Source organism: Mixophyes fleayi, chromosome 6 (assembly GCF_038048845.1).
Source record: "Mixophyes fleayi isolate aMixFle1 chromosome 6, aMixFle1.hap1, whole genome shotgun sequence".
NCBI lineage: Eukaryota > Metazoa > Chordata > Amphibia > Anura > Limnodynastidae > Mixophyes > Mixophyes fleayi.
The window spans coordinates 161197110-161218851 of NC_134407.1; the positions used below are offsets into that span (position 1 = coordinate 161197110).

The window sequence follows — 21742 nt, forward strand, 5'->3', positions numbered from 1 at the left end:
CAGAAAGTGGGTGATACCAGTGAAAATAGTAACTTTCACTTACTTAAGCTTCACAGCAAACATATATGAAATGTCAAAAATGTCAAGTTCTATCAATTTGTTAAAAGTTAGACAAATATTCAATGTATATGTTATTAATAGCTTCTTTGTGTAAGACAACCTGTATTTTAGGTTTGCTGACCATGATTATTTGAATTTGGAAACAAAGGGAACATTAGGCCTGCTTTATATACAAAGTGTCATATTTGCGGATACTATATTCTTAAATATAATGGATTATTTGAGCTAAACTTTGCTGTGTTTACCTCTGCACCTACAACATGTAAATGGCACTAGATAAAGTCAAAGCCGTAACTTAGAATTCTAGCACCTGGGGCGAGAAAGACAAATGCCGCCCCCCTAGCCCTCAATTTGAACCAAATTAACCTAAAATATTCCTAAATTGCGCTCCCTTTCAGCATTGCCTCCTAGGCGGTCGCCCCTGTCGCACAGCCCTAGTTACGGTCCTGGATAAAGTACAATTACTGTCCCAACTTAATCAGGCGGTTGGGAGGTATACTAACATAACTTGTCTACTGCACATGATTTTAATTAATATGTTGACTGGATCTGAATACATAATTAAGAAAGTTACAAAGATTAAACTTGCAGTATTATAACAGATGTCAATAATTAGAAAGGAGATAATTCATAGCACAATTTAACGCAAATCGAGTTTTGGCGCTCAAGAGACCATTTGGCAAAAGTGCAAATTTCCAGCAATACAATCATCATCATCATCATTTATTTATATAGTGCCACTAATTCCGCAGCGCTGTACAGAGAACTCACTCACATCAGTCCCTGCCCCATTGGGGCTTACAGTCTAAATTCCCGAACACACAAACACACACACACACACCCACAGACGGACACAAATCTTCCTGTTATATATATTGCTCTGTCATTCTGCCATTTATTTGTAATTTACATTTTGCAGAATGAACAGAGCTGGGGGACGATGATGAATTCATAATGCTGAGTAGAGGACTGGGAACATTAAAGGCCAACTTCTGTGTGGTTAAACATGAATAATTTTATCGGCCACATGTAAAACAGGGAGAATATTAAACAGTTTGGAAATTTTGTACATCTCGACCAAGAGAAATTTTACTGGGCAGTTGGTTAATATCAAAACTCAGAGATAAGACATTGGAAACTGTATGTACCACAGACTTTGTTAGGATCATTATTAAAACTGAGAGGGTGAAGAGTTTCTCTTTAGAGACATAAGGAGTTTGGAAACTGAAGTAATGGTTTGAAGTAAAAGTAGTTATGAAATAGGTAAATTCTGTCCCTCACACAATTAGCTGACGTTAGCAAATACAAGAAATGGAAAGAAAAATTCCACGAAATCACTAGTGAATCCGAAGGTTCTTATGTCATTTCCCCTTTAAATGAATCAACTCTAGACAGGGAAATTCCGGTAAGGGGGGGAGGGGAGAGGACTGTGTATTGAGATGGGAGGGGACAACTTATAAAAAATCCTTTGAAGGTAACACTCACCCAGCACACTAGTAAAGTTTGTTGGGATAGACACACGGCAGCGTGGAGATACAGCGGCATACACTATACTCCGGGATTACACTCTCATTACAGTGAAGATGAATCGCGTACTGTTCGTATTGGGGCTACTACTGAGCGCAGCTGTGGCTGAGTCGGTAAGTGGCACAACGCAGATCACAAAGATGTGGTGTTTGTATTTGGTTGAGTGGGGAAGACGTGGCTGGGGCACCACGACGCGTGACTGCATAGTAAGCCTTTTAATGGCAGACAATGCTTTATCTGTAGCGATGTATGCTGTATGTGGGGAGTAGCTGGTCCGCTCTGGATATTTCTATGGATATGTAATCTGGGACATTAGTTACACACTTTGATTTGTAGAAATGTAACATTGAATAGTAAATTTGGGCAATCTGTGGTTCTCCATCCGCTGGGGAACTACAAATCCCAGCACCAGGTAGCAGAAATCTGTTTATAGCAAATTTTTCACTTATATTGTTGGTTTATAAATGTGTATATCATGTGTTTTTGGGTTTGTTACCAAAAATGGCAGCATTGGGGTCTTTTTGGTGTGGCTGAACATTTAACAATGTTAACTGTTTAGTAGCCAGAGGAGACCCTGCATGTAGTGAATGGACAAGGGTCTTTGCGCCCAAGGGGGATGTGGTCATTGAGTTGTGTAGCTTAAATGTCTGAGGCTCCATTTAAAAGCTGCTCTCTTTTCTTGTCTCTGGACTGTCTTTGAACCACAGAGCATGAGGGTAGAACTCTGACCTGTCCCATTGTTGTATTGGAATTCCAGTACCTTTTTTCCTTGCAGACGTAATTCGCTTGGCTAATGGGCTGTGGATAAAGTTCTATCCAAACATTTTTCCCTTGTCTCTATCACAACCCCCTTTTCCCTCCCTCTGTGTAAAAGGGGAATGTGGCTTTCATGTAGAGCCAGTATCATCCATTACAACAGGAATCCCTGTAATGGTTTTGTAGTGGCTGGAATTAACACATGAAAGAGCTAATATTATTTATTCATGTTCATTCTCTTTAGAATGGAGATATATATATTTTTCTGCTGTGTGCTGGTTATAATAGGAGCAGTGATTATCACTCGCTTCATATGAAGTGAGTGATCATTGTTTCTTTGTTTCATATATGAAACAATGTATAAATGTAACCTTTTGTTTTCTTAAACTGTAGAAGCAAAACCTATAGAATTGTTAGAGGCTTGAGCTGTCTGTATAATTTAGTGTATATTATCCTCTATACATTAAAATTACTAGCGTCCATTTTCTGATAGAAATAGAAAATATATATTTATATTCTATCTCCTACTCCACTGAAAATAAGAGATGATGTGTGCCAATGTCATTCTCCACCAATTCTGAATGGAAAAAAGTTTACTGTGGATATGAACTAAAGGTGGGAAATCTTATAGGCAGTTTATAATTGTGTGTATACAGCACTGCAAACTGCCAAGTGGAAATATTCCACATAATCATGTGACTATTACATTTCTTGGATGTAAGATCCTACCCAACTGCCTTTACTTGCAATGTTATGTTCGCCGGTGGGCTAACTCTATGACATCATTGATTGTCTTAATGACTTTCGCACCACAAGCCCCAGGAAGTCGTACCTACGTCAGATTCATTCTTGCATTTTTGCCAGACAAACTTTTTTTTTTTGACTAGGGAATTACTTTGCGGTGGATTAGAAACTAATATTTGGATTCCAACTGGAGTTTGGAATTTATTTTTTTTACATTTTTTTGCCTGTACTAAACGCTTGACTACCATATTAGCAGATGTAGCTGGCTTTTTCATAGAGATGCATCGTTGTTTTACATAACTACTTTCAAGAGCAACAAGGAGTTTGGATAAACATGACCAGTTGAGGAAACAAAGTTTCCAGAGTGCTTGCGTACATTTCTCAACTCCAGCTGTGTATTCACTCTATATTTTTAGTGTCAAATTAAAGCATCTGTTTATACGAACATATCTAGGGGGAAAAAAGGACTCTTTCCACTGAGATGAGAAATAAATCTTTATCCGAAGCTGTATGTATTATTTGTTTCTACTAATGCAGATGCACAATTGTGTCCTTTTTGAACAACCCCCCCCCACAATTTGGTGGGTGTCAGAATTCACCACAGATGCCTGGGGTTGTTTGGCTTTGATGTCTCCACATGTCATGGTACATTAGTGTTGCAACATTTGCCCTCCTGTGTTGCATAACGTCACATATACAACTGCTCTTGGAATTTTCTGTTTTCCTCCTCCATTTCCTAAAATGGGCATCCTTCCTTGTTTTGTGATTTTCCCATTGTGTAATGTTTAAGTTTCAGTCACTAAACAGGGATTGAAATGTTTCCGTTGGGTCCTGAGGGGAAATCTTTTCATTTTGGATTCCCGGTTAGGTTTTTGAGGTAGAGTTTTAAGCCCCCACTCACTTGCCAACAAATTTTAGTTCAGAAATTTGTGATGTTAAATACTTTTGTGTCAAAAAAGACAAAAGTATTATAGGAGTGATATTTTTATTGGCTAACCGAAAAAGAAAATGATTATATTTGTAAGTTATTGATGGAAACTGTAAAAGCAATTGTTTAAAGCTTGTGAGCAGGAACTTTTTACCACTTGTATATCAGCTTATATCAAGTTTTGTTTTATTCTTGCATTTTTGTTTCTATTTGTTTAGTACGCTGCTATATATAAATGTTAATATATAGTTTTGAGGCGGCTTTGGTTTCCACTAGATGTACTTTAACATTAGGGTCACTGGCCTGTGGAGCACTGGTTTGTAGAATAAAGTTATGTTTTACACTTCCGTATAGGTTTAAACCCTAGTAATTTCACCGGAAGTCCTTTTTCTTTTAAGACTCAGTGAGGTATGGGCACTGCATTGCTTCCACACGTATGCTCCAGTGGTTGTTTAAAATAAGAGAAGGGGAGTGGGGACAAAAAAACTGAATTGCACAATTTCAAAACAGCCAGGCTTACAAAGTCAGTCTGCCAGTTCAAAAAGACAGGCTGTTAGAGTGAGGCCCCTCTGGGGTAATTGTTCTCTGAGTTGCCTCATTTGCATATAAATGATACTGTGGTTTATGAGGTAAGGAAAGTATTCTACTTAAAACATTATTTCCCACTGTAAATAAATTGACCATAGTTACCATTGCAAATATAGGAGATGGATTGTGAGAGATTTTTTTTTAATGTATATTTGGGTCACCATAACACATTTATCTCTATTACACTCTAAAATAACATTTGTATTTGAAACTGTGATCTACATACAGTGGAGGCAGCCATCTTGTTCACTGAACCAACATTCATGAGAATACAGTCAATAATCATAAGTTTACCAGGTAGTGAGTGACATCACTGAGGTGTGAGGAACTTTTAATACATGCCTAAGTGATTTCAATGATTGAATTAATAGATTGTATTGGTTTAGCTCATAAAATGGTTGCTCTCTGTGTAAAGATGACAGATTCACTTTAATGAGTTACTGTTTACAGCTAGTTTGTGATGTCATTGCTATAGTTCTAATCACTGAAGTGCCAGTTTCCTTCTATCTACATAGTATAAGGTATTTCTAGCGCACTATTGCAATACAAGTAGATTATTTTATCTCTGCATGGGAGCCAAGCTGACATTTAGTCTGGGGATAAGTAATCCTTTTTCTATTTTCACCACTTGCTAGTAATTAATCACATAATTGCAATACAAGATATAACAATCCAATGTGTCAGGGGTCATTCTTAATCTCACTGTTCACAGCAGGACATGTGAAAGTACACAGAAGTATTTGTAAGCCTGGGTTATGGGTTTTGTATTGGTTATGTGGTTGGGTTTCTAAATGGTGGCAAGCATCCAACTGTATGAATGGGTAATAGGGACTTTATCTGCATAATGTTATAATCCATTTTATTTTTATTACCTGTATTATAGTTCCTTCTACACACATGGGAGGGGAACACCTGTACATATACACCCTTCCAGTGACTAATCTTGACTATATAAGTCAACAACTGATTTATTTTAAAATGTGTTGCTGCTAGTGCTGCACTTCAGATACGTGTCCTGCCTGTCATTTGGCAATTTCACATGTGCATGGCAGATTTTTACCGCCAATGAACAGATGCTGCATTATTTATCTAGGGCCTGTGTTATATGTTGTGGAGGGCAGTTTCTGAATTTCCTAAACTCCTTTGTGCTACCCCTGCACAATGTTGTCCTATGTACAGCACCAGAATTCCAGGTGCCCTTACACCTACAGTAAACAGCATGTGCGTGTGTACCTATACTGCCTTTCACGCTTCACAGCCTGACCACGTCATTACTTAAGAGGTTGTGTGCGTGGTTCTATACATTTAGCTGTATATGTATTTACTTAAATGGGCCTGGTTCTTTCATGCTTTGTGGCCTGGAAGAACATGAGGTGTATTGAGCTCTTGTTACTGTGTGAAGCAGTGATGTACTTGTGTGGTAGAGATGGGTGTTCCTGTTCTGAACCAGTACTGACTGTGTATAAATTACTATTTGATGACTTCTATTTAATTACAGGATGCTAATACTGCAGACATGTTGTAACCCATAAGTTTAATCTTTTTTTTATTTCATAGTCCATCTTGCATTGTTCTTGTCAATGGCAACTAGTTGGCCCTAAGAATTGATATACATGTATTTTGTGAACAGTGTTATTTAATAGTTGGTGGACTTACTGTTTTTTGTTTTTTTTATTGCTTTGCAACAGTGGAACAGTAAGGCTGGGTACACACTACAGAGTTTTCAAATGATTATCAGGCCAATCACACGATAAACGACTGTTCGGCCCAATATCACATTAGTGTGTACGCTGTGATGATGAACGATTATAGTTCCAAAGCACATTGTATCGTTTGTTTTGTGGTTTTGTTTTGTTTTTTTAAAAAATGGAATAAAGATCTTGTTCAACGATGGGACAATTGTGTTCCAATTCTGCAGTGTGTGTGCACTTATGATCGACCGTGTCCCTAGATCTCTATGGATTGTGCTGAGTTCCGATCTTTTCAGCTGATGGTTATTACAGATGAAGAGCACAGATCTGAAGTTACATTTTGTGAAACGTGTATAGTATATAGTACACATGAATAGGCTTGCTGATAAGGACTTCTCGCTTTGTTTTGTTTTTTTTCTGTCATTGGTGAAATCGTTAAAGATGTCACATCGGGAGAAATTTTTTGTAGTGTATACCCAGCCTAAGCCTGAACTGCGGTCACTGTGACTTGAAAATTTGTTTAAATAGGGATCATTCGAGCAGTCATGATGTTGGTGCACACTGACCATTTGTTACCAAAGCATGAACGTTATATATGCAACGTTCATGGTCCATCAAGTTGAGAAATTCACTGTGTACTGGCATCACTTCCAAAGGAAGCACTCCTGTAGGAGTCCTTAAGCTAACATTTGTGTTAATTTGGAAGAGCTACTTAGCTTGTACAGAAGACAATATTTATACAATGGTGGGACTATTATCTTGGTTACAGTTACGATCTGAAAAGTGTATGTTTTAAGGCTCACTATGTGCATAGAAAAAAAAACTCCAAAACAATCTGAAAGCGCGTAGGGCCACCAATAACATGAACAGTGTGATGCACTTTTGCTGACTGTCCTGTCTAAATATGTAACAATGTTTACATAAACCTCTTCCATACGGGATAGTATAAATTACTGCATGGTTTTTCAAAGTGGCACTTTCAATAACAAACTACATTTGTGAGATGTTGGAAATAACTTGGCTAGAGTTGTAAACTGATGTTGCATACACTTGGATTCACTTGACCTGTGATGGCCAATATATATTCCACTAGTAACTTCTGCTGTGTAGAAATTGTGTGCTCCTTTGCAGGCACACAAACAGTTATTGTATAGAGTTTCGTAAAGTTACAGGTTTCTGGTTTCCATGGGGGAAATAGGAAGAGAATAGTGTATAATTCCTTTGTACGGACTGCACAATTAGGAGTTCATACTAACATGTTTACCTGTTGGGTGGGAGGGATAGAATAGCTCAATTGTATGTCTGTTTTTGTTATAACAGGTGCTTGTCCTTATTCCTAATGTGTCATCGAATTTGCAACTTTACAGCTCGAAGTTGTAAAATTAAAATTACAGAAAACTCCATAATGAACTTGTATAACCCTTTTTATGGTAGTGTTATGTCTTTGTTCTGTGTGGTGTTTTTTTTTTTTTTATTATTTGTGTACATGTTTTACACATTAATTTTTAGTTCACTGACGGCTGTAAAGCTAGGTTTCCAATTCTCTAAACTCAAAAATAGGCTTACCTGCCCAAGCCATTCACAGACAAAGCCAGGCTAATAATTGTCAGGAAAGTATGCTGGTGTACTGAGCTTATTCACACGTCGCTTTATACAATTATTATTTTTTTTTTGCACACGTTGGTAAACACACTCAAAATAGGACATATAAGAATCAAAAGTGCAGTTTACACCATTGCGTTCAAGAACACTCCATTTAAAATGTTACCACACTAGCACATAAGAAATCGACCGTGCTCTGTTCTATCAGTACAAATGATTGTATTAGTAATACAATTTTTATTCTTGGTTTTTCACCTATTGGTTGTATTTTGTTTTTGCATTGTTTTATGAGCAAGTAGGTATGAAGAAAGCCCTGTTTGCTTGTGTCCTGTTTGCTTGTGTCCTATCTACTGCATTGCTTCTCTAGTGGCATCATAGCAAAAAAGTACCATGATCCTCTTCCCTGTTTTACTATGTATATGCTAGCTAGACTAAAAATCACAGGAGAAAAGCTGATTTTTATAGTTGACTAGGCACCAGTGTAGTTAAGCGTTACATCCTAGCAACTTTAAAGAAAATGTCCCAATTCTACATAATCGTATCTATCACAGTGTTTCAGACAGTCCCCATTGGTGTGCAAATGACTTCACACTGTAATCAAGAATCTCTGCATGGTTCCAAGCCTCTGCAAACAACAGTCATTACTGATAGGTACAGTCAACAGTTTAGAGGTCAGACAATGAAGTGGATATCTGCCCCAGACACTTTCATTATAAAATCATTTAGAGAAGTGTTAATTTCCTGTTTCAGTACAGCAAAAATGAAGGTCTGTGTTTACCAAGCCAATTCTATGCAGTAATACCATTCAGCAGCCAATACATGTTTATAGTCCTTTGAGTTTAACAATCCAATTATTTGCTGTTCACATTTTTGCTGTCCACTTGTAAGGAATACTTCCATTTTTTTTTTTTATTTTTTTTTTAAATAAGTAACTTGGTGAAGCCATCAGTTTGTAACCTTAATGTAGACTTGAGTTAAGGGTGTTACAGGCATACATAGCATGATTACATCTCCTTTTGAAATGTACCTGTCATCTACACATAGTGAAGGCAGCCATTTTATACCAATGTAGCCTATTGGTTCTCTGAAAAATGAGCCCTGTGCCTCAGTAATGCCACTGGTTCATAGAAAGGATTTTTGTGAATATTGACTCGGCCACAAAACGACTCCTATGAGGGGATATATTTTGCAGTCATTCTCTTGCCAAACAATCTACACAGGAAAGGGTTCTATACTTTGTCATGTTAGAAACATTGAGGAACCGTTACCTATCAGATCACTTGGAACAAGTGACCTCGCTATGTGTCTCCTTCATGTTCCTAGTTCAGATACAGGCTGAACATTGTTTTGACTCTCACAAACTCTGTGTTCGGTTTTATTTTTCTCTTATCTGTTCAGAAAGTAAATAAAACATATTGCCTTGCTACATATGAAAATATTCTCTGCTGCAGACTGCTTTCTCGCATATCCCTAAAACATTTATCTGCACATTTACTTCCAGTTAACCTTAAACACTTTGCGGGGGCTGAAGGATATTTTGTTTTGGAGACGCACCATCCTAAATGCTTATATACTATTATTGACATATCCTTTTTTTTATTTTTTCACAAGTACAGACAGGCAGTTCTGAGCTTGGTTATAATCAACCAGGAAGCAGCCTTCCCCCAGGCTTGGATTCTCTCTTCTACAGAGTTTGATTCATCCCTAAAGTAGGTACTTCCTGTCAGTCAAGAGAGGAGTTGGCCAAGTGGGCTGCCTCAGGGAGTTCTGTTTCAGAGCTTTTCTCTGATTTCAGTGCTGTGATCATAGTTCTCAAAAGTACATGATATCTGACTTTCTGAGAAGGTACTGACAGCCATAGGATGAACCAGCAATTTAAGTTGTTTTTTTTTGTCTTTTTACATGTGCTCTAAGACAAATGGCTAACAATGTTAAATAAGGAATGTTTCCTTGACATGTGACTACTTGATGTTTTGTTTTGACTACAATTCATCAACATTCATTTATTTAGCGCCAGCAAATTCCATAGCGCTTTACAACAATTAGAGCAGCTTTATTATATTTTTTTCATATCTTGCCAAACCGTGTGTTCCCAGTGGAAGGTGATGGAAGAATGTTGCCAGGTAATGAGAATGCTAATGGCAGCACAGAAGATTTTTAAGGTGTCAGTGCATGTCCATACTAACACCCTAAATATTTACACTTGTTTCCCTTTGAAAACTTGACCTGCTAGCTCTCATTTTGACATGTGAGTTTTTAATGGGCCACTAACCCTAAAATTCTTATGTCTCTTTGAACCATCACAAATGCATACTCACTAATGCACATTTGGAAATTGAAATGGAGCCGAGTATGTAGGTGGTTGTAGTGAATAGCACACCTACATTTTGTAGAAGCATCCAGTTATTTACAGAATGGCAAGACTAGTCAGTACAAGATGGGCCTTTAAAATTGCTATGATTTGGATTCAACTGAATTAAATTTAGAAAGTCATCTCTGCAAATATGCCATAAAAAAATATTTTTATTAAAAACCTCTAGATCAATTCTCAGCCAAGCATGTAAAATGGTTTATGTGCTCTTGTGGAATGAGGTGAATTTCCTTTATTCTCTCTTGTGCTGATGTGCTGTATTTTACAACTGAAATATCCTTTTATGGAAGAAACAGATTTTTTTTCTGTATTACAGAAGAAATGTAAAACCTAGTTCAATCACTTGTTCTTTTTATGGATTACATTTTCCGCCAGCCATCTGCATTCTTTTGTCTGCTCCTCTCTTGGCTGGCAGGAAGAGAGTTGACTTTCTACTTACGCTGCGGTCTTGCACTCTGAGAATAAAGGGAGTAACAGCCTGGCATTGTTTGTTCATAACAGTTGCATAAAGCTTCTACCCGATACTCTCCTGGCCTACCACTACACCTCACTGAGACACAATCAGTTGTAGCAGAGCAGAAACATTCATCTTCCCTACTCCTTGCACAAGTGTAACACTCTATTGTTAATAGATGAGGTAGCACACCTGCAAGGTCAAGGCAAAGGTCGCTATAATTTCATTGCTTATACTGATGGCTTCCAACCCACTGCTATATCTCTCTGTACTGTTATTACAGGTATGGAGTCTGTTAATTCTTTGGACTTGGGCTCTTCCTCATAAGGTTTTTTGTTTGGGCTTTTTCTCCCATAACTTGGAGCACTATTTTTAAATATGCTAAATTATGATTAAAATAACCCCCTGCCTTTTCCTACAATGCACTTTTATTTTACTCTAAGGTTTTTATCGTGACTCAGACCTCCCATATTGAGACGGTGTAGAAGCAACTCAATTTTTATTTTTTTTCTTCCTTCGGTTCACATTTTACATATTTACTTTTCAATCAAGTTTGATGAATGTTTGTACACGAGAAAAATAAGTTTACACCCTCCAATTTGAGGGTGAATGTTTTGAAAGGGTGTGTAAAATGCCTTGTACATTCTTTTGCCTCAGTGTTCTGGTTCTATAGACAACAAAGATTGCATGATTGTTAATGCATAGGAAGGTTACTTTTTTTTCTAACTAATCTCCTGTTTATGTTCCAGGCTGCTAAAAGTTAATTGAATCTTTTACCACTTAGTTTTACCACTAAGTTCCCTCCACTGGCATGTATTGTTTAATCTGCAAAACAGAGTAGAAAGTGATTCCTCTGCCCACTGGGCTGTTCTATAACTGTAGCTTGAACCTTGTGTTCCATAGACTGACCTTGTAACAAGTACAGTTTGTTATCTAGCATTTAAAGTTAAATATTATCCACACTGATTAAAAAAAAAAAGTTTTTATTTTTGTTTTGTTTAAAGGAATAGTAATTTGCCCACCTGTATTCAGGTTTTACAAATATAACCTTCTTTCTTCATAAACAAACTGCCATCACTGCAAAATTAGACCCTATTTTTTTTACTGCATAAAATCTGAAGTTTTAACCTTGACTGCTATTCCAACTAACTGTATTAGTCTTATCTGTATCTGATAAACCTAGGAGGCGGTGGTTACCATTTTATATGCTTATTTAAAAACATACACAGGCCTCTGTTATCAATCTGGACTTTATTTTGTTTTATCTAAATCGCAAGTTGCTTCACATCAATATGTAGTTTAAAGAACAATTTATATTACTAGAGAAAAGTGTTCACTCTTTCTGATGTGTGCTGTTTTGTTTTTTTTAGTCATATATTAGGCTTTGTGTGTGTGTGTGTATTAATAGACATGCTCTGTAGTGTGCCAAACATGGCTTATAGCCTAAAAATAATGGCTTCTAAGGTAACAAGTATACATTTAATATGTAATGGTTTCTGACGTTGACTCTATGTACTTGGTGACACATATAAAAGAAAAGAACTTCTGAATGATTTTAAATTAATACATGAGTAATATTTTTAACTCAATATGTTGTGAGTCAATTGTAATGATGACACCACTAGTTCCTAGGGAATTGATAGGTCAAATAATTCTTCCGCTTACAAAATGGCTTTCTCTATCTGGCAACATACACTCTCAACGTTCTACGGATGTTTAAAATTTTAGGTTATGGCACAAGTTCTTTTTTGGGACCTGTTTGAGTATATAAGACACAAGTTCAGTTAACGTGTGTGTGTGTGTGTGTGTATATATATATATATATATATCAAACCAGGAAAATGATATATACACCAATAGGTAATGATTAACTTATTGAAAATTGACCAACTTTCAAGGTAATTCAAGTGGTAGTCATGTTTCTTCATGGGTTGTCATGGTTAGAAATGCCAGTTGGTTCTTGATAGGGCATCTGGATTTACACATGTTTCAGGTTCTTCAATTCCAGCTCCTAACATCCATGCTCTTCTGTTAAAAAATAGCAAGGAATTGGTGTTCTCCCAACGCTTTATTTGTCGGGTGATCCGCCTGGTAAGAATTCCCCTGCCATCCGGCACTGTAACGAGGCCGAAAGTCACACTGCACTGACGATTCATATAGAAATTTCGACATGACTTTCGGTGTTGCTATTAATGTTCTATGTGATTGCCATTAACTGTGGATATTGATGAGTGGAAATACCTGGTTCCTTCCGATATCACTGTGGCACTGTTTATGTGGATAAACAGTAAATAATCTTTCTGAAGGCAGATGGATGCAATCTTCTTGTTTGTAGACAAGACCATACCTCATTCTAGGTGAGGCAAGAATCCTTCCTTATAATGGAAACCCAGCAGCTGCGTTTGGGCTGTAATGGTCATTACATAACCACTCCAAGTAATCTGCACTGGTTTTATCACAATGTAATCATCGCAGTTCACACGTAGCCTCATTTAGAGGAACATTGTAATATATATTAGAGCGAGTTTGTACTTGGGCCCTGCGGTATTCTCCACTGACACAATATTATGGTAATGGAGGTTTTAGGCATAGTATATCTCTCACAAAGACAACCGCTTCTTTGAGAAGAAGCAAAGAATTAGTATAAAAAATGTTTAATCTCAAGGTTAAATCAATATACGGTCAGTATTTCAACATTTATTTATTGCTAAGACCCCAACTGGTTACTTCTTGATGCCACCTGGCTGGCAAACTTTCTGAGGTGAACACTTAATTAGTCTGAGAAATCTTTATCGTATATGTTTTCCAACCAGACATTACAGGGATATTTCAAGTCTGAATTCTGTGGCCAGCAATAAATAGTAAATTGCTTTTAGCTGATTGAAACTGTTCACCATTTAGCGCTTTGTTCATTTGTCTTTATAATGGGTCTCTTGTTTCATACCGTTTATCCTGCTCAGCAACATATTGTGCCTTTTACACAGAACATTTTGTTAGGCATGTCCTTTAAAGCAGGCGTGGTTGTAACTCTTAAAACACTGCAGCAAAAGAAAGTTCTACACCATCTTATTTTAATGATTGAAAGAAAATCTCCTTGAGAAGAAAATGGTGCTTGTGTTGTCGGCACAAGCTTTTATCGCTGACCCTCAATGTAATGGTGATAATCATTAATAAACGGAAGCATTGCAGGTTTATACTGTATAGATTTATTCAATAGGGTGGTTGTTAGTATAAACCTTGCAAATCAATCAGGTCTTTTTCCCATTCATTTTTGTTAAATATAACAGGAAAAATTTCATTTTAAAGAATGTCCATTTATTTTTTTTAAAGGGTGTGTGTTTGTTTTTTTGTTTTTTGCCATCTCATAATGTTACTTGTTTGTACATAAGAGGAAAATCCTGCCAAATAAGACCACGGTTTATAATGTTGCCAAATTCCTATATAGCTGCAGCTTGTTACAATGACTGTTTTTTTTGTGCTTTTCCCTTAGATAAGAGAAACAGAGACTATGGATCCAAATAGAATGTTGGACGGCCTGATTGAATCCTCTGGGTCACTACCAGATGACGAAGATTTAGAGGAACCAGACTACTTCGATGACTTGGATTCTGATTCACTTGAAGACTCGGATTCATTTGATGAGGGCTCTGGTTCTGGCGACTCAGGTAGTTGTTTTGCTGTAATCTGGGATCATGAAACGGTCACTGTGACTTATGGGTGAAGTTGAATCCTGTGCTTTTCCAGCCAGAAATTGTTCACATTCTGACACAGCTGTGAATTTATAAAGCTGTTTTCCTTTCATATGGGAAGAATTTTAATCTGACAGAATGCAACATAGTGTTTTGGCAGCTGAAGTTGCTGTTTTGTGACAGGGCCACTGATTACAACTTTGTGTAATCTGTGGTTCTCTTGGTTGGGATCCCACAACATTCTAACACCTGTGAAAACTAGTCAAAATCTTCTACTGAGATAGCATAACATGGTTCTGTATTTCTTCACCTGAAGCCCCCCAATTCCTTAAGAAAATTAAGCGTATTTAAAAGGTCTTTAAATTTTGCCTCCCATTCTGTCTATCCCTCAATATTGTGACCTATCGCTGTAAAACCTGTTGAAACATATTTGCTATAGAAGTGCATAGGAAAAATAAACAAGGTGTGGTTTATAAAGGGAAAACAAGATTTCAGTGTACTGGAGAACCTGTGTGCTGGGTAAACATGTAGGTTCATTACATTTTTAAAGGGGAACCAAAACGTTTATAACAAGAATTTGTGACAACGTAATGTAGGTTAAATATAATTGCTTCCGAATGAAGCGTGCCGTAGCATCATGGTATGCAATGGACCACGAATGTAGATTTTTCTGCACGCACTACGTCTCCTTTCAGAAACTTCAGATGTTAATGTCTCTAACTGTGTTATTGTTAGTAGGTTTAATGGTGTCCTTCTGATTCCTATGCCAGTGAGATTATGCTATGCGCTTGCTAATTATTTAGAAATTAACATATCACAGACTTTGATGCCCATATTCATACTTGATTTTCTTTTTTCTTTTCAGAAGAAATGGATGATCTTGAATCAACTGTAGACACACCCACTGTAAGTATTTCGCTTTAAATACTGATATAAGGCTGTAATTGGAGATTTTGGTGCTTTCATGCTACATATACGCGTGTTTTTTTGGGTTTGGTGTTTTTTTTTGTTTTTGTTTTTATGATATTGTATTTTTTTGTATCCAAAAGAGTAGAGCCTTACCAATATTTATTTTCCTCCTCAGACTGCCATGGGTAACAAAATCCCAGAAAATGACTTAATTGATCCGAAAGTCAAGATTGTTGATGTATTTCAAATTGACAATGAAATAATGGTGGGCAAAAAAATACCAGAAGTGGAACAATCAAATGAAATCTCTATGGCTAGCACCTCTCACAGCTTCTTTAGTAGAATAGAAGTTGTTGTTGGTAAGTTTTATTCTTCTTTTTTGCTTTCTTCCTCCTCCAATCTGTATTGTACAGCATACCAGACTTCATATATCTGATGTTCTTGTGATTGGCAACCCTGACATATAAACAAATTCTACTTTTTACATTTCAAGCACTTAGAATCAGAAAAACACAGCTAACTTATTTTACTTTGACTATAATTACTTTATGGTCTTGTCTGCTGCTGTTGCTGTGTGAGAGCTAGTTGGATTATTTTCATTCTTATGGGTAACAAAAGCCACCTGTGTACTAAATTAATCAAACATTTGTTGAAAGGAAGGAAAAAACTGCTGAATTGTTAATTATACTGTTATGAAAAGGATGGGGGGGTTCCTTCCTGCAACAAAATTGCTTTGGGGGGGGGATGCAATACAAATTCCTTTCTGTTATTTGTAGTCATTCAGCCTTTCACATGATATAAATCATGTATAACCGTTTTAGTGCATTGATACATGGCAACCCATCAGACATTTGTTTTGAATTGTCTAGGCTGCCATTTAATTATCCAAGCGGACTGGTTGCTGTGGGTTATTGCATTGATGGTAACTAGCCCCTGCTAACTTTTACTACATTATTCCAAAATACGTTGGTATAGGTCAATGGTCCTTTATCTGCAAAGGGCATCCATTGCACTTCTGTGTGTCCGTATCACGGCTCCATGGAATTTTCTCACTCTTTAGCTGAACTAACTAGGACATTTTATGAAGACAGAAATATTACAGCACATTTACTTATACACTGATTTCACACAATAAATGTCTCATGAAATGGGTCATGTACCTCAGTTATTGGCCTAGACCAGTGGTTCCCAAGCTTTTTAAGTTCGCGGCACCCTTAGAGTCTCCAAATTTTTTCAAGGCACCCCTCCAAAATAATTACTGAGCAGTCCTGTTTTAGAAGTAGTTGGGTCAAAAAATTGTAATAAGTATTAAGGTCACGACAGAAATACTTATTTAGTTGTATGCAAAAATGCCCCTCTGCATCCAGGCACACTGCCCCCTCTGCATCCAGGCACACTGCCCCCTCTGCATCCAGGCACACTGCCCCCTCTGCATCCAGGCACACTGCCCCCTCTGCATCCAGGCACACTGCCCCCTCTCACGCTGTCCCCCTCTGCCACGATCCCTCTCACTCTGCACGGCGCCAGACCTAGAAAAAAGAAAGAAAACAGAAACTTGCCAATCCGCCGGGACCCAGCAGCCTCCTCTCTCCCGCAGCTATCACTGACGTCGATATTCAGTGACAGCTGCGGGAGAGAGGAGGCTGCTGGGTCCCAGCGCCCGGCGGATTGGTAAGTTCCTGCTTTCTTTCTTTTTTCTAGGTCTGGCCCGCAGCACCACTGGGAGCCGCGGTGCACAGTTTGGGAACCGCCGGCCTAGACAATGGAATTTCTTTTTTTTTTTTTTTTTTTTCCCTCCTTTTGTGCCTACTAGCATAGAGCAGTCTGACTTAGTTGTAGGAGTAGAAACTTGTAGTATCTCTACAGTGATGGACAGTCTATCCAAAGGCTTGTATTGAACTTTCTAATTTTTATTTTACAGCTCTTGTTGCTGGTACAGTGGTTGGCCTGCTGTTTGCCGTCTTCATCATTGTTTTTGTAGTAATGCGTAAGAAGAAAGATATTGCCTACGACACAGTCAAAAAACCCATCTACAAGAAAGCTTCAACAATGGAGGTGTAGATTTCACAATGGACCTTTTGGACTATATGAATTTTGAGATGCATTGCAGAGCTGAGAAAATCAAACCACCTTGTTGAATTACAACATTTCTATGCATTTCTATAACCCAGTATCAAAACTGTTATGATTCACCCAGTTTAAATATATTGAAAGTAAAAAAATAAGCTGTTTTTACATATATTTTTTTATACGTTTTTTGATGACTGCCAACAATGGCTATGGAGACCAGTTTGGATTTTTTTTATTGTTATGGATGCTTGCAGTGGCCAAATGCACTACATTTAAAAAAAAAAAATGGACTTTACTTTGTGTTAAATTTTAAATAAACACTAATGCGCGTATGCTATATAATTTAATGATTTTTGCTTCACTGAAGTGCTATATACTATGTTTCCAGTGCCATTTTTTTGCCCTTTAAGCTAAAAAGCTTTTATCAGTGGCGGGTGGTGGCTTGTATGAAAGCTAGAAAAGATCTGATACTTGCCCAATTTCACAAGTATAAACTGCCATTCTATTAACTTACTAAAATGTCGCAAACTTCAAATTTGTTGGAAAAGCAGCTGTATCCTGACTGGTACACAGCCTGCCGCGTTTTGTTCTTGAATGTCCTATAAACTGTTTTGGTTTTTTTTTTTTTCATTCACTTCTGGGGTGGTTTTTTAATATATATAAATCTATTTATATACATTCGGTACATTTGGCTTTTTTATGGGGAGATTTGGGAGCATTATTGTAGTCATAGAAATATAGTCATAGAAATATTTGAATTTTTTTTTTTTTTTTTTTTTACTCACAAAATTCTTAAATGTAATAGTTAATAAACATGCTTAAATTTTTGATGGTCATTTAAAATGTATTTTATAGTAAATGTTAGATTTAAATAGCATTTGTAATATTGATCATTTTTAAGAATTTGTTTTTTAAATAAAATACTTTTTTTTTTTTTTTTTTTTATAACTTAATACATGAAACATTGACAGAATTTAACATCTGTGTGTATATATGTATTATATATATCTTAATTTTTTTCAAAGGGCATTTTCTTAATGTGAACCTGAAATTAAAATTTTGGTGAAGAGTGGATACAGAAAAGACCTACTAATTCATTAAAATATATATTGTATATATTGCTCAAAATTACAAACAAATCTGTATGTTTGAGCTTACAACTAAAGTCTCAATATAAAAACATCCAGGGAAAGGTGTTTGAATTACATATCTCTCCCCAAAATCTTAGCGGCAGGTTCACCTACAAATACATAGAGCGGTTAACACACAAAATGAACATTTTAAAATGTAACAATAATGGTTTCATTGTGTACTGACTGCTCATTCACTGCTCCAGACAGTACAATATTCTTTGTTTTTTTTGTTTGTATCTGTAAAATATTTAAATGTAGCATCTATTAAAAATATATATTTATATTTCACAACTCATAGCAGGGGTTTTTACTTTTGTTTTTAAGTAGATCTAAAACTAAAAGTGTAATTTATGACTTTTAGATGTAACCCATACACTCTTTGTAAGCCAAGTTGAGGTGGTTTAAACATTGGCTGCAGATCGCTATATATGGGCAAACAAGTAATTCTTGATCTGGGATGTAGATCTATTGGATCTCTAATGGTTGGATTGGTAAATGTGGTCACACAATGAGTGCATCTGACAGTGGTCATCTGACCATGCTAATGTATTCCCTGCAATATACTGATGTTTTGCAAGAAACTTCCAGATGTTTAAGATTTGGCCAAAAATAAACATCAATTCCTCACAGCCAGCTTTACACTTCTACAAACATAAGGATTAGCAAACTGAGGTCTATTTGCCTTAAAGGAACTGTAACTCCAAAAATGTTTTTCTTCATTGTGCCCAGCAAAGGGAAGCGTGTATGTTTTAGACATTTGTTATCCCTCTCTTCCAGCTGTGAGCAGCCTCAGAAATGTCTGCTGCCTCTTTGCCTGCTCTCTTGTATTTCCAGACCTATCGGGACCTGGCCGCACCCCTTACCACTAGGTCACACCAACAGTTCAATGGGAATTAGAACGCCTCATTAAGGTTAAGAACTCTGAGAGAAGATGAAGGGAAACCAAACAATGGCAACTGTACTGAATTGTCAGTTTTACAAGCAGACTTACAAACACAATATACACCTCCCTTGGTGACCTCATCTGCTTCTTTGGCCTCCAGTACTACCGCTATGCTACTGATACCTAAATCTATCTTTCATCCCCTGACCTCTCCCCTTCCCTTATGTCTAGTGTCTCCTGCTGTCTCTCAGCCATTCCACCTTCGATGTCACTGCGCTTTCTTAAACTCAATATTACCAAGACTGAACTAATCATCTTCCCTCGATCCAGGGCTCTTTCACCCACCCCCTCCCCCTCTCTTGCTAGCTCTGTGGTCCCTCACTGCCAGTTGCTAAATTGTTCTCAATCCCCCTCTTCCCCAACATCTCCAACCTCCTCTACTACTTGGCGCCCCCTGTTCCCACCTCCAGGACTTTGTCTGGACTGCTCCCCAGCTGTGGAACGATCTCCCATAAATAGTAAGCTTGCGAGCTGGGCCCTCTTGCCTCTATGTATTACCCAGTATTGTATTACTGTTTGTTCCCAATTGTAAAGCGCTACAGAATCTGCTGGCGTTATAAAGAACTTGATAATCTACCACAGCCTACAAGGTTACCCTCTACTCTCAAAGGCTTCAAGCATGCCCTTTCTTTGTCCAGTCTTCCTCCTAATGCCCCTGTCTTAGTTTTCACCCCCATTTGATACTACGCTATTTGTCTTTCTCTTCCCTTTAGGGTGCAAACCCTTACAAGCAGGGCCCGCTTTCCTTGTGTTCCCCTTCTACTATTCCATCACCCTTTGTACCAGTTTCCTTAAACTCAAGTGTACTTGACGCTGATCATTACCATCGCTCACTCACTGTCCCGTAAATAACGCAGAGCGAATTATCATGTTATCTGTATATTTGTTTATGCAGTGTGTCTGGTCTTTGTATTTTGTTTTTCATGTATCATGTGATTTGTTATGGATCATTGCATTTTGTATATGTAATGTACGGTGCTGCAGACCTTTTGTGGAGCCTTATAAATAAAAGATAATAGAAACTACATATCGTTCCAGAAGAATATTTTCTTAATCTTATCCTTTCAATGTTTAAATTAGGAAAATGAGAAATGAGTGGCAATTTTAACTAAGTGTTAGGTTAAGCTAATATACAAGTCGTCTTTTATAAACTGCTACTGATATGTAGAAGTTTCATACCAAAGAACGTTCTAGCCTTTTTTTTTTTTTTTTCCCGTCAAAGATGGCTGAGAACAAGTACCTTGTACTGTGCAGTACTACAAATGTATTCAGGTGTTCCCATACATTAACACATACCTGCCGACTTTCTTCAGCTCCCTTTCGGGAGCCAGCCAGTGGAGGGGGGCGGGATGGCCAAAATCGTGTAATTTTGGCCCAGCCCCCTGTGATGTCATGACGCAAACGCGTCATTGGACAGGGGGGGGGGGCAAATGGTGAATCGCGGCGTTTGGGATCTAATTCTGCCCACTTTACTAGGAAGTGGGGCGCTTCCTAGTGAAGTGGGCAGAATTCGGGAGATTCTCGCAAAATGCGGGAGTCTCCCGGACATTCCGGGAGAGTTGGCAAGTATGCATTAACATTCATAATGCTAGCTCCTATTAGAAATTGGAAGGCAAAGGTAGCAGGGAGCCCTGAACACTAATTTTATATAATTAATTTTTTTTATATTTAATTTTTTTTTTGTTCTGTGTGGCGGTTAAGGGGGTGGTCTTATAATGGCAGCCTTATTCTTCCTTTAAATCAATATAATGCAGGAAATATAATCCCTGGACAGATGTCAATTTTGGACTATGTAAACCACAGCTAAAAAGAAAATGCACTTTGACAATCTTCGTAAGGAAAGGTGCATTTTTTGTTTTACTGTATTTCCCCCCAGCCCGTTACCGCCCATAGTCTGCTGTCTTCATGGGCTTCCTTGTTTTGCTTCATCACTGTTGCCTAAAGATGCAAGGAGAGTGTTTGACTATACATATAAAATGAAGTAAACAATAAGACCCACTGCTTTCTACAGTGATGTAAATCCTGCCTTACACTAAAGAATTACACCACTGATAGTTTCACACATTATACATATACTCTTGTCTATATGTAAACTACATCCCTTTTTTTTTTTTTTTTTTTTTTTAAATCAGGCACTAGCCCAAAAATGTATTACACTAAAGAAATAATGATTAACTGTTCTTACCTTTTAAAGGAAAGATTCCATAGCGCTGAAGTACATGCTTTGTACATAAATTTCACAAGCTCTGAAAAAGCCAGAGATTTGGCATATTACAA

General features: G+C 37.4%; 1 protein-coding gene across 2 annotated transcripts; it reads left to right on the forward strand.

The window, feature by feature from the left end:
• The first annotated feature begins 1525 nt into the window (after window positions 1–1525).
• On the forward strand, window positions 1526–20490 carry LOC142094617 (syndecan 4-A-like). 2 transcript variants are annotated; one of them, XM_075176948.1, is made up of 5 exons: window positions 1526–1700; window positions 14212–14386; window positions 15279–15316; window positions 15495–15678; window positions 17241–20490. In XM_075176948.1, the coding sequence occupies exons 1-5, from the start codon at window positions 1644–1646 to the stop codon at window positions 17378–17380; spliced, it is 594 nt and encodes a 197-aa protein (XP_075033049.1). In that variant the 5' UTR covers window positions 1526–1643; the 3' UTR covers window positions 17381–20490. The 2 variants fall into 2 exon arrangements, with proteins under 2 accessions (XP_075033049.1, XP_075033048.1); XM_075176947.1 differs by having other exon boundaries at window positions 1529–1700; window positions 15276–15316.
• Window positions 20491–21742: the final 1252 nt, after the last annotated feature.